Source organism: Chiloscyllium plagiosum, unplaced genomic scaffold (assembly GCF_037043375.1).
Source record: "Chiloscyllium plagiosum isolate Xiang-an unplaced genomic scaffold, Cpla_swu_hap1 HiC_scaffold_3, whole genome shotgun sequence".
Classification (NCBI taxonomy): Eukaryota; Metazoa; Chordata; class Chondrichthyes; order Orectolobiformes; family Hemiscylliidae; genus Chiloscyllium; species Chiloscyllium plagiosum.
The window spans coordinates 59,269,425-59,281,749 of NW_028270141.1; the positions used below are offsets into that span (position 1 = coordinate 59,269,425).

Sequence of the window (12,325 nt, forward strand, 5' to 3'; positions counted from 1 at the left end):
TCCACCTATCCACTCTGCCCTCCTCTCTGACTTATCACCTTCATCCCCACCCTCATTCACCCATTGTACTCTTTGCTACCCTCCCCGACCCTCCTGTCTGACCTATCACCTCCAACCCCACCCCCATTCACCGATTGTACTCTATGCTACTTTCTCCCCACCCTCCTCTCATTTATCTCTTCACCCTGCAGGCACTCTGCCTCTATTCCTGATGAAGGGCTTTTGCCCAAACCATCGATTTTCCTGCTCCTTGGATGCTGCCTGAACTGCTGTGCTTTTCCAGCACCACTCTAATGCAGAATCTGGTTTCCAGCATCTGCAGTCATTGTTTTTACCATATATGGATTTCAGTAAGGCCTTTGATAAGATTCCCCATGGTAGGCTATTGCACAAAATTCGGAGGCATTGAGGTTGATTTAGCAGTTTGGATCAGAAATTGACTAGCTGAAAGAAGACAGAGGGTGGTGGTTGATCGGAAATGTTCAACCTGGAGTTCAGTTACTAGTGGTGTACTGCAAGGATCTGTTTTGGGGCCACTGCTGTTGGTCATTTTCATAAATGGAAGGATGGGTTAGTAAATGCATGGACGACATGGAGGTCGGTGGAGTTGTGGATAGCGCTGAAGGATGTTGCAGGTGAAGAGGGACATAGATAAGCTGCAGAGCTGGGCTGAGAGTTGGCAAATGGAGTTTAATGTGGAAAAGTGTGAGATGGTTCACTTTTTGGAAGGAGCAACAGGAATGTAGAGTACTAGGCAAATGGTAAAATTCTTGGTGGTGATAATGAGCAGAGAGATCTTGGTGTCCATGTACATAGATCCCTGAGAGTTGCCACTCAGGTTGATAGGGTTGTTAAGAAGGCATCTGGTGTGTTAGCTTTTATTGGTAGAGGGATTGAGTTTCGGAGCCAAGAGGTCATGCTGCAGCTGTACAAAACTCTGGGTGTGGCCGCACTTGGAGAGTTGTGTATAGTTCTGGTCACCACATTATAGGAAGGATGTGGAAGCTTTGGAAAGGGTTCAGAGGAGATTTACTAGGATGTTGCCTGGTATGGAGGAAAGGTCTTATGTGGAAAGGCTGAGGGACTTGAGGCTATTTTCGTTCTCGGGATGAAGGTTGGGAGGTGACTTAATTGAGACATACAAGATAATCAGAGGGTTAAATAGGGTGGATAGTAAAAGTCTTTTTCCTCGGATGATGATGGCTAGCACGAGAGATCATAGCTTTAATTTATGTGGTGATAGAAAGGTGGCACTGTGGCTAAAGGTGTCATGGTGGCTCAGTGGTTAGCACTGTTGCCTCACAGCACCAGGGACCCGGGTTCGATTCCAGTCACGGACAACTATCTGTATGGAGTTTACACATTCTCCCTGAGTCTGCGTGGGTTTCCTCCGGATGCTCAAGTTTCCTCCTGCAATCCAAAGATGTACAGTTTAGGTGAATTGGCCATGCTGAATTGCCCATAGTAATCAGGGATGTGTAGGTTAGGTGCATTCGTCAGGTGTAGATGCAGAGTGATTAGGTAGGGGAATGGGTCTGGGTGAGTTACTCTTCGGAGGGTCAGTGTGGACTTGTTGGGCCCAAGTGCCTGTTTCTACACTGTAAGGAACCTATTCTATTCTACAAAGGACAGATGTCAGAGGTAGTTTCTTTACTCAGAGTAGTAGGGGCATGGAATGCCCTGCCTGCAACAGTGGTAGACTCACCAACTAAGGGCATTTAAATGGTCATTGAATAAACATATGGATGAAAATGGAATACTGAAGGATATATAGCTTCAGATTGTTGCGCTGAACTGTGGAACCATCGAGGGCAGAAGGGCCTGTACTGCGTTGTAATGTTCTATGTTTAATATTGCAGTAATGAATTATTGTTTGTTCAGATTACAGGAGTCTCTATCCTTCGTGCTGGTGAAACAATGGAGCAAGCATTAACTGCAGTGTGCAAGGACATCAGACTAGGAAAGATTCTGATTCAAACTAACCATGACACCGGCGAGCCTGAGGTATACATACTATGCTGCCAACCAAACAATCCTGGGATCTAGTTGATTTGATCTTGTAACAGCTGTTTTGCATGGAAAACTTTCTTTATCATTTTTGTACCTGATATAATCCCATAAACCAACAACACGATAAACAACATACATTTTCTTAATTAATCAGTAATCTGTATCAGACTGCCAGTTAGTTAATCATTTTAAGTAATAAACTTGATGCCAATGTGTTGTTTGGTGCTCTGATAGTTCTCTCTATCAATAAATGTTATAATTGTCTTGCATTTCTTTTCAAGTTATTTAATTCATTATGTACTAATGATGCTGAATTTAATATCATTTACCTGAATGTTTTTCGGACAAGAAAATAAGAGATGTTTTTCAATGAAGGGATAAACAACTTGTTTAACTTATCTCTCTTCTCCTAATTTTCTTCCTCTCTAAGAAGTTAGTACTTCCCCAATTTTTTTCCTACCTTGGCCCAATTTTGATGCTTCAGATTTGAAGTGACCCGAGGGGGGTGAGGCTGAGCAAAGCAGGAGTGGAGTTCAGTCTGGTGGAAATTTAATAAAAAGAACAAGTGCTCAACTTCGCACAGCATTTATTTTCAGCAGCAGACATGCTTCAAGTATCTGTCATTAACTATGCCCATCAATAGAAAAAAGGCCTAAGGATTTATAAGGGCTTTGCAATTATTAGCATTCAGTGTGAGGACTGTGGCAGCCATTGATGTCTCAGAATTCGCAACTCCAAAATCTTCTATCTTGATGAATGGGGAGGGATGACCATCCACAGTTGAGGGCCCTTGTGTAGTGCTTTTGGTTACATTTAGTTTAGTGATGGAACAGAATAGGTACATGCCACAGCACAAGAGTTATTGATGAGGTAAGGGCAATTATAATGCACTTAGGAAGTTGTTGGATGCATAAAATCCGGTAGCAAAATGCAATGGATGGGGGTCAGTCGAAATGTGGAACTGGTTTAAGGAGCAGATATTGCATGCCCTTGATAGATATGTCCCTGTCAGGCAGGGAGGAGGAAGTGTTAAGGTAAGAGAACCGTGGTTTACCAAAGAAATTGCATCTCTTGTTAAGCCAAAGAAGGAGGGTTATTTGAAGATGAGATAAGTTGGTTCAGATGAGGCGATGGAGAGTTACAGATTAGCTAGGAAGAATTTAAAGAGAGAGTTAAGAAGAGCAAAGAGAGGACATGAGTAGTCTTTAACAGGTAGAATAAAGGAGAACCCTAAAGCTTTCTATAGGTTTGTGAGGAATAAAAGGATGATTTAGGGTAGGAATAGGGCCAGTCAAAGACAGAAGTGGGAAGTTGTGTGTGGACACTGTGGAGTTCAGAGAGGTGCTAAATGAATATTTCTCATCTGTTTTCTCTCAGGAAAAGGAGAATGTTGTAGAGGAGAAGAATGAGATATGAGGTATTAGGCTAGAAATGATCGAGGTCAGTAAGGAAGAAATGTCAATTCTAGAAGGAGTGAAAGTAGACAAGTCCCCTGTGCCAGATGGGATTTATCCAAGGATTCTCTGGGAAGCTGTAGAGGAGAAGCTGTTGGAGTCATCATTGTCTATAGGTTTAGTACCAGAGGACTGGAGGATTGCAAATGTTTTGCCCTTGTTCAAGAAGGCAGTAGAGATGACCCAGGTAATTATAGTTCAGTAAGCCTTACATCTGTTGGAGGAAAAGGTTTGGAAAGGTTTATGAGAGATAGGATTTATAATCATCTAGCAAGCAAACTGATTACAGTTAGTCAACATGGTTTCGTCAAAGGCAGGTCATGTCTCTAAAACCTCATTGAGGTTTTGGGAAGGTGATCAAGTATGAGGGGAGGGCAGTTGACGTGTTGTACATGGACTTCAGTAAGGCCTTTAATAAGGTTCCAATGGTAGGCTGTTGGTGAAAATACAGAGGCATGGGATTAAGGGGGATTTAGCAGCTTGGATTAGAAACTGGCTTTCTGTAAGAAGGCAGCAAGTGGTGGTTGTTGGAAAATATTCAGCTTGGAGTCCGGTTACTAATGGTGTGCCACAGGGATCTATTTTGGGACCAGTGCTGTTTGTCATTTTTATAAATGACTTACACGCAAGCATAGGTGGATGGGTTAATACGTTTGCAGATGACACTAAAGTCAGTGGATTAGTGGACAGTGTGGAAGGATGTTGTAGGTTGCGGGGGACTTGGATAAACTGCAGAATTGGGCTTGAGAGGTGGCAAATGGAGTTCATTGCAGCTAAATGTGAGGTGATACACTTTAGGAAGAATAGCAGCAAGGCAGAGTACTGGATCAATGGAAGGATTCTTAGTAGTGTGGATGTGCAGAGGGATCTTGGAGTCCATGTACATAGATCCCTGAACGTTGCCATCCAGGTTGATATTGCTGTTAAGAAGGCATTTTCTGGATTAGTGCTGCTGGAAGAGCACAGCAGTTCAGACAGCATCCGAGGAGCAGTAAAATTGATGTTTCGGGCAAAAGCCCTTCATCAGGAATACAGGCAGAGAGCCTGAAGGGTGGAGAGATAAGTGAGAGGAAGGTGGGGGTGGGGAGAAAATAGCATAGAGTACAATAGGTGAGTGGGGGAGGGGATGAAGGTGATAGGTCGGGTGGGGGAGGGTGGAGTGGATAGGTGGAAAAGAAGATAGGCAGGTAGGACAAGTCATGGGGACTGTGCTGAGCTGGAAGTTTGGAACTGGGGTGAGGTGGGGGAAGGGGAAATGAGGAAACTGTTGAAGTCCACATTGATGCCCTGGGGTTGAAGTGTTCTGAGGCGGAAGATGAGGAGTTTTTCCTCCAGGCATCGGGTGGTGAGGGAGCGGCAGTGAAGGAGGCCCAGGACCTCCATGTCCTCGGCTGAGTGGGAGGGGGAGTTGAAATGTTGGGCCACAGGGTGGTGTGGTTGATTGGTGCGGGTGTCCCAGAGATGTTCCCTAAAGTGCTCTGCTAGGAGGCGTCCAGTCTCCCCATTGTAGAGGAGACCGCATCGGGAGCAACGGATACAATAAATGATAGTGGTGGATGTGCAGGTAAAATTTTGGATGTGGAAGGCTCCTTTAGGGCCTTGGATGGAGGTGAGGGAAAAGGTGTGGGCGCAGGTTTTGCAATTCCTGCGGTGGCAAGGGAAGGTGCCAGGATGGGAGGGTGGGTTATAGGGGGGCGTAGACCTGACCAGGTAGTCACGGAGGGAACGGTCTTTGCGGAAGGCGGAAAGGTGTGGGGAGGGAAATATATCCCTGGTGATGGGGTCTGTTTGGAGGTGGTGGAAATGTCGGCGGATGCTTTGGTTTATGTGAAGGGTGGAAGGTGAGCAGGGGCATTTTGTCCTTGTTATGGTTGGAGGGGTGGGGTCTGAGGGTGGAGGTGCGGGATGTGGGCGAGATGCGTTGGAGGGCATCTTTAACCACGTGGGAAGGGAAATTGCGGTCTCTAAAGAAGGAGGCCACCTGGTGTGTTCTGTGGTGGAATTGGTCCTCATGGGAGCAGATACGGCGGAGGCGGAGGAATTGGGAATACGGGATGGCATTTTTGCAGGAGGTAGGGTGGGAAGAGGTGTAATCAAGGTAGCTGTGGAAGTTGGTCGGTTTGTAAAAATGTCAGTGTCAAGTCGGTCGTCATTAATGGAGATGGAGAGGTCCAGGAAGGGGAGGGAGGTGTCAGAGATGGTCCAGGTAAATTTAGGTCAGGGTGGTGAAGTTGATGAATTGCTCAACTTCCTCGGGGGAGCACGAGGTGGCGCCAATGCAGTCATCAATGTAGCGGAGGAAGAGCTAGGGAGTGGTGCCAGTGTAATTATGGAAGATCGACTGTTCTACGTAGCCAACAAAGAGACAGGCATGGCTGGGGCCCATACGGGTGCCCATGGCTACCCCTTTGGTCTGGAGGAAGTGGGAGGATTCTCCTTCGAACCCACCCTCCCATCCTGGCACCTTCCCCTGCCACCGCAGGAATTGCAAAACCTTCGCCCACACCTCCTCCCTCACCTCCATCCAAGGCCCTAAAGGAGCCTTTCACATCCATCAACCTGCACATCCACCAATATCATTTATTGTATCCGTTGCTCCCAATGCGGTCTCCTCTACATTGGGGAGACTGGACGCCTCCTAGCAGAGCGCTTTAGGTAACACCACTGGGACACCTGCACCAATCAACCACACCGCCCTGTGGCCCAACATTTCAACTCCCACTCCCACTCTGCCAAGGATATGGAGGTCCTGAGCCTCCTTCACCGCCGCTCCCTCACCACCAGACACCTGGAGTAAGAACTCATCTTCCACCTCGGAACACTTCAACCCCAGGGCATCAATGTGGACTTCAACAGTTTCCTCATTTCCCCTTCCCCCACCTCACCCCAGTTCCAAACTTCCAGCTCAGCACTGTTCCCATGACTTGTCTTACCGACCTATCTTCTTTTCCACCTATCCACTTCACCCTCCCCCCCCCCCCCCCCCCAACCTATCACCTTCAAAACCCTCCCCCACTCACCTATTGTACTCTATGCTACTTTCTACCCATCCCCACCCTCCTCTCATTTATCTCTCCACCCTTCAGGCTCTTTGCCTGTATTCCTGATGAAGGGCGTTTGCCCGAAACATCGATTTTACTGCTCCTCGGATGCTGCCTGAACTGCTGTGCTCTTCCAGCACCACTAATCCAGAATCTGGTTTCCAGCATCTGCAGTCATTGTTTTTACCAGTTAAGAAGGCATACAGTGTGTTAGGTTTTATTGGTGGAGGGATTGAGTTCTGGAGCTGTTTTGTTATGCTGCAACTAGACAAAACAATATTGCGTACAGTTCTGGTCGCCCTATTACAGGAAGGATGTGAAAGCATTGGAAAAGGTACAGAGGAGATTTACCAGGATGTTGCCTGGTCTGCAGGGAAGGTCTAATGAGGAAAGGCTGAGAGACTTGAGCTGTTCTCATTAGAGAGAAGAAGGCTAAGAGCAGATTTGATGGAGACATACAAGATGATTAGATTAGATTAGATTACTTTACAGTGTGGAAACAGGCCCTTCGGCCCAACAAGTCCACACCGACCCGCCGAAGCGCACCCACCCAGACCCATTCCCCTACATTTACCCCTGCACCTAACACTACAGGCAATTTAGCGTGGCCAATTCACCTAATCTGCACATTTTTGGAGTGTGGGAGGAAACTGGAGCACCCGGAGGAAACCCACGCAGACACGGGGAGAATGTGCAAACTCCACACAGTCAGTCCCCTGAGGCGGGAATTGAACCCGGGTCTCTGGCGCTGTGAGGCAGCAGTGCTAGCCACCGTGCCGCCCACAATGCCCCTATCTAATCTTCTGGTGATCAGAAGATTAGATAGGGTAGACAGTGAAAGACTTTTTCCTAGGATGATGACGTCAGCTTGTACAAGGGGGCATTGCTTCAAATTTTAATCGGGACAAGCAGGGGGCCCTGGCTGACAGATTAAAAATAGGAGGGTCAGACACCCTGTTCAGTCTGAGACCTGGCTCAGAAGGAGCTGGATAAGTATCAAGGACTTTCCATGTGTAAATGAAGTGTGACAGGATACCTGCCTCTGTCAAGTTATTTCAGTGGCAACAAGAGAAAAGCACGTTCTTGAAGAAATTCACTTGCAACAGTCATCTTTTGAGTTTTGATAAGCATTTCTAGCATCATGACATTAATTTGAAAGCTTGACTTATTCAATCCAACAGTCGAAGACTGGGCCCAGTATGTGGAAAGATTGCCTTTATATTTTCTAGGCAAATGATATTGGGCAGATGAAAAGTAGTGAGTGACTTTTACAGCTTGTGGACCTGCAGCTTTTTTCGATAATAGTAACCTAACTTTCCCTGTGGCACCAGATACTAAAGCTTTTCAAGAGTTTAGTTAAGGAATATTACATACTCAAACCTCACCTAATTCTGAGGCACTATCTATTTTACTTGGCAATTCAAGGACCAGGAGAATCCATATCAGGGTTTTTGACTAGGTTAAGATTACTAGCAGAAGCATGTGACTTTGATTTAACCCTTTAATGAGATGGTGAGAAACTATTTGGTATGTGGGATTAATGATGTAACCATGAAAAAGCACCTACCAGCTGAAGCCCAAATGGACTTCAAGCAGGTACTACAACTAGCTTTATCATTGGAAAATGTGGCAAGCGGAGCATATGAGTTGCAGGGTATGGCAATAGAAGTTCTAGTAACTATCACATGAAGCAAATCCATGATTCTGTAAGGTCTGTCCAGTGCCATTTGCCTTACAGGCAAAAGTACTGGCATAAATCAGAAGGCTGGAAAGTGAAGGGATCATCAGGCCAGGCCAGTTTATGGAATGTTGAAACTTTATTGCTGGAACAGCACAACAGGTCAGGCAGCATCCAGGGAACAGGAGATTCGATGTTTCGGGCACAGGCCCTTCTTCAGGAATGGGCAACACCGGTCATACTCATTATAAAGTCCAACCCCTTGGTTCACCTTCGTGAGGATTTTGAATAAATGTTAAACTGCTTTTCACAGTTGGAAATAATAACCAATCCCTTGCATAGAAGATTTGTTTACAATGCTGGACATGAGCCTTGCATCCTTGCAATTGCACTTAAATGAGGATTCCCAGAAGTATGCAGTAATTACTACCCATAAGGATTTGTGCCAATAAACAAGATTGTCATTTGGGGTATCATCAGACAGTACAATTTTTCAGCAGATGATGAATAGCATTTACAAAGTCTGTCTGTGACAATATTATGGCTTTATGAGGTGTATTCTTTTTTAATGAAGAAATGATTCTGAGGTGATGGTGTTGGACTATATGGACAAAGTTAAAGATCTCACAACACCAGGTTATAGTCCAACAAGTTTATTTGGAAGCACTAGCTTTCAAAGCCCTGCTTCTTCATCAGGTGATTGTAGAACAGAATCTTAAGACATAGAATTTATAGCAACAAGATTGCAGTGTCATGGAATGTATTTTTGAACAAACTTAGCTTAAGTCTTTCATCTTTTAGAATGATCATGTTAGTTTTCGTTCTTTAATATGTAAATCCCAGAATTTTTTAAAAGTTACATTCTCAAGATAGCTTTAACAATATGTGCCATCTTAGCTCAGATAATACATTGAAGGTGTGAGGTTAAAGTCTGTCTGTGTCCCAATGTTAGGTCAGACTGATTCTGTTTCCAAAGTGGGACTTATAGAACCTTACATGGATTTATGCAGTTTTTAAGCAAAATAAAATGTAATTCTGCAAGTACAAATTCACCCCACAAACTTATGTGTGTGCATACAGGGGAGACCATGTGGGTGTGTGTGGGGATGTGAGTGTCTGTAAGAGAGTGTGTGTGTGTGTGAGTGTAATGGGGTATAAATCTGTGAGAGGGTGGGTGTGAGTGTGGGCGGGGAGGTGGGAAGTATGTATGAGCATATGAGAGAGAGCTTGTGTATGACAGAGGGGGTGTATGCATGTGTGTGTGTGAGAGAGAGAGAGAGAGAGAGAGAGAGAGAGAGTGTATAGTGCTGTGGGGTTACCTGTAGTGTGACATGAACCCAAAGTCCCAGTTGAAGCCATCCTCATGGGTACCGAACTTGGCTATCAGCCTCTGCTTGGCTGCTTTGCATTGTTGCCTGGCCCAAAGTTCGCCTTAGAGGATGGTCACCTGAAGGTCCGAGGCCGAAGGTCCTGGACCGCTAAAGTGTTCTTTGACTGGGAGGGAGCACTCCTGTCTGTTGATTGTTCTGCGGTGCCCATTCATCCATTTTCACAGCCTCTGTTTGATCTCGCCAATGTACCATGCCTCAGGGCACCCTTGCCTGCAGCGTATGAGATAATCAACATTGGCCGAGTCAGATGAGTACCTGCGGCGTACATGGTGGGTGGTGTCCATGTAATAGTGGTACCCATGTCAACACTCTGACACGTCTTACAGCGTCTGCTGTGACAGGGTTGTATGGTGTTGCCTTGAAGGCTGGGCAGTTTGCTGCGAACAATTATCTATTTGAGGTTTGGTGGTTGTTTAAAGGCGAGAAGTGGAGGCATGAGAATAATCTTGGAAAGGTGCTTATCCTCATTGCTAATGTGTTGCAGGCTGTGAAGAACATGGTGTAGTTTTTCGGCTCCCAGGAAGTACTGGACAACGAAAGGTACCCTAATGGTTGCAGCAAGTGCCTTCTCGCTTCAGCAAGAAACCGTAGTGATCTCTGCAGGAGACAGACACAAGCTGCAACTGGTAGGGTACTCTTCGTTGTCCTGTAGTTCCTGGGAGCTAAAAAACAATGCCATGTTCTTTGCAGCCTGAAACATATTATCGATGAAGATGAGTGCCTTGCCAATACCTTCCTCATGTCTCCACTTCTTGCCTTTAAACAACTCCCAAAACTCAAACAGATCATTTTTGCAGCAAACTGCCCGGCCTTCAAGACAATACCATGCAGCCCTGCCACAGCAAACACTGCAAGACATGTCAGAGTGTCAACACGGACACCATCATTACATATGGGGACACCACGCACCGTGTACGCACAGGTACTCATGTGACGAGGCCAATGTTGTCTATCTCGTACGCTGTAGGCAAGGGTGCCCTGAGGCATGTTACATTGGCAAGACCAAATAGAGGCCAAGGCAACCAGATGAATGGACAACAATCACTAGCCAGGAGTGTTCCCTCCCAGTCGGGGAACACTTCAACGGTCCGGAACATTCAGCTCAGACCTTTGAGTGACCATCCTCCAAGGCGGACTTCAGGACAGACAACAACGCAGAGTCGCCAAGCTGAGGCTGATAGCCAAGTTTGGTACCCATGGGAATGGCCTCAACCGGGACCTTGGGTTCATATCACACTATAGGTGACCCCACGGCACTTCTCTCTCTCTGTCTCTCTCGCTCTCTGTCTGTCTCTCTCGCTCTCTTTCTCTCTCTCTCTCTCTCTCTCTCTCTCTCTCTGTCTATCTGTCTCCATCTCTCTTTCGCTCTCTCTCTTTCTCTCTCTTTTCTTGTCTCTCTCTCCTCTTTTCTCGTCTCTCTCTCTCTCTCTGTTCAATATTACGTTCCGTGACATTGCAATCCTGTTGCGATAAATTCTGCGTCTTATAATTCTGTTCCACAGCCACCTGATGAAGAAGCAGTGCTTCAAAAGCGAGTGCTTCTAAATAAACCTGTAGGACTATAACCTGGTGTTGTGATTTTTAACTTAATGAAGAAAAATTGAGATAGAAGTGGCAAGCAGTCTGCTCAAAGTCAATAGAATAAACCGCTTGTGAGGCCTGAGGCATACTTTTTAAAGTTGGAACAGTAGAAGCAACAGTAGAATATTTGGGGCCAGGTTCCCTCAGAACAAGGAGTTTTAGCTTTAGCTTTATGCAGTTGCTTGGATTGTGAAGCTGGATATGGAAGCTCATACTTCTCTGTCTGTTACAGCTAAAAGCTGAGATTCCCTTCCTGCTAGAATTGCATATGAGACAATCTGTTTTACTGAATTTGCCTTCACCAAGGGTGTGTTTTTGGGATGTTACTACATTGGAACAGTTAATTAGTAGTATTTAATATATCTATTATTCTGTTAAGCATTTTGATAGTTACAATTAAATCAATTCTTTTTGTTGTCTGTATTTGAACTGTAGTGTTAAAATAAAGTGTATTTTCCTCAACATTGAATAATTTGACCAACTGAATTACATTCAAAGTGTGGCGCTGAAAAAGCACAGCAGGTCAGGCAGCATCGTGGAGAAATAGCAAGTTAACGTTTCAAATCTCGGTGACTCTTCATGCAACTGAGGTTTTACAAAAAAGTGTTTCGTGGGATTTTCCCTGACGGTGGTATTGACATGCAATGTCTTCTCATATGGCATTAGATTAGATTTGATTAGATTAGATTACAATGTGGAAACAGGCCCTTCGGCCCAACAAGTCCACACCGACCCGCCGAAGCGAAACCCACCCATACCCCTACATTTACCCCTTACCTAACACTACGGGCAATTTAGCATGGCCAATTCACCTGACCCTGCACATCTTTTGGACTGTGGGAGGAAACCGGAGCACCCGGAGGAAACCCACGCAGACACGGGGAGAACGTGCAAACTCCACACAGTCAGTCGCCTGAGGCGGGAATTGAACCCGGGTCTCAGGCGCTGTGAGGCAGCAGTGCTAACCACTGTGCCACCGTGCCGCCAACAGGGTAGTATTAGGGTAGTATTAGGGTAGTATTAGTTATGGGTGGCCCAGTGGAGAGGAATGTTCAATGGTGTTTGCATTCAGGACTTCAGCTAATGCAAAGTGTAAATATGCCCAATCAAAAGAATGATATTTGGCTCTGCAGAAAAGAGTATTGAAAATAGCAAATAGAAACAGACTTC

At 45.6% G+C, this 12,325-nt stretch overlaps 1 protein-coding gene across 5 annotated transcripts in view; it reads left to right on the forward strand.

The window, feature by feature from the left end:
* The window catches only part of LOC122548623 (uridine-cytidine kinase-like 1), a 205,683-nt gene that overhangs the window by 181,862 nt on the left and 11,496 nt on the right, over positions 1-12,325 (forward strand). For all 5 annotated transcript variants that reach the window (XM_087979769.1, XM_087979785.1, XM_087979778.1 and 2 more), the window contains one exon: positions 1,882-2,004. In XM_087979769.1, the coding sequence (XP_087835895.1) occupies positions 1,882-2,004 (123 nt within the window). The remainder of the gene's footprint in view (positions 1-1,881; positions 2,005-12,325) is intronic.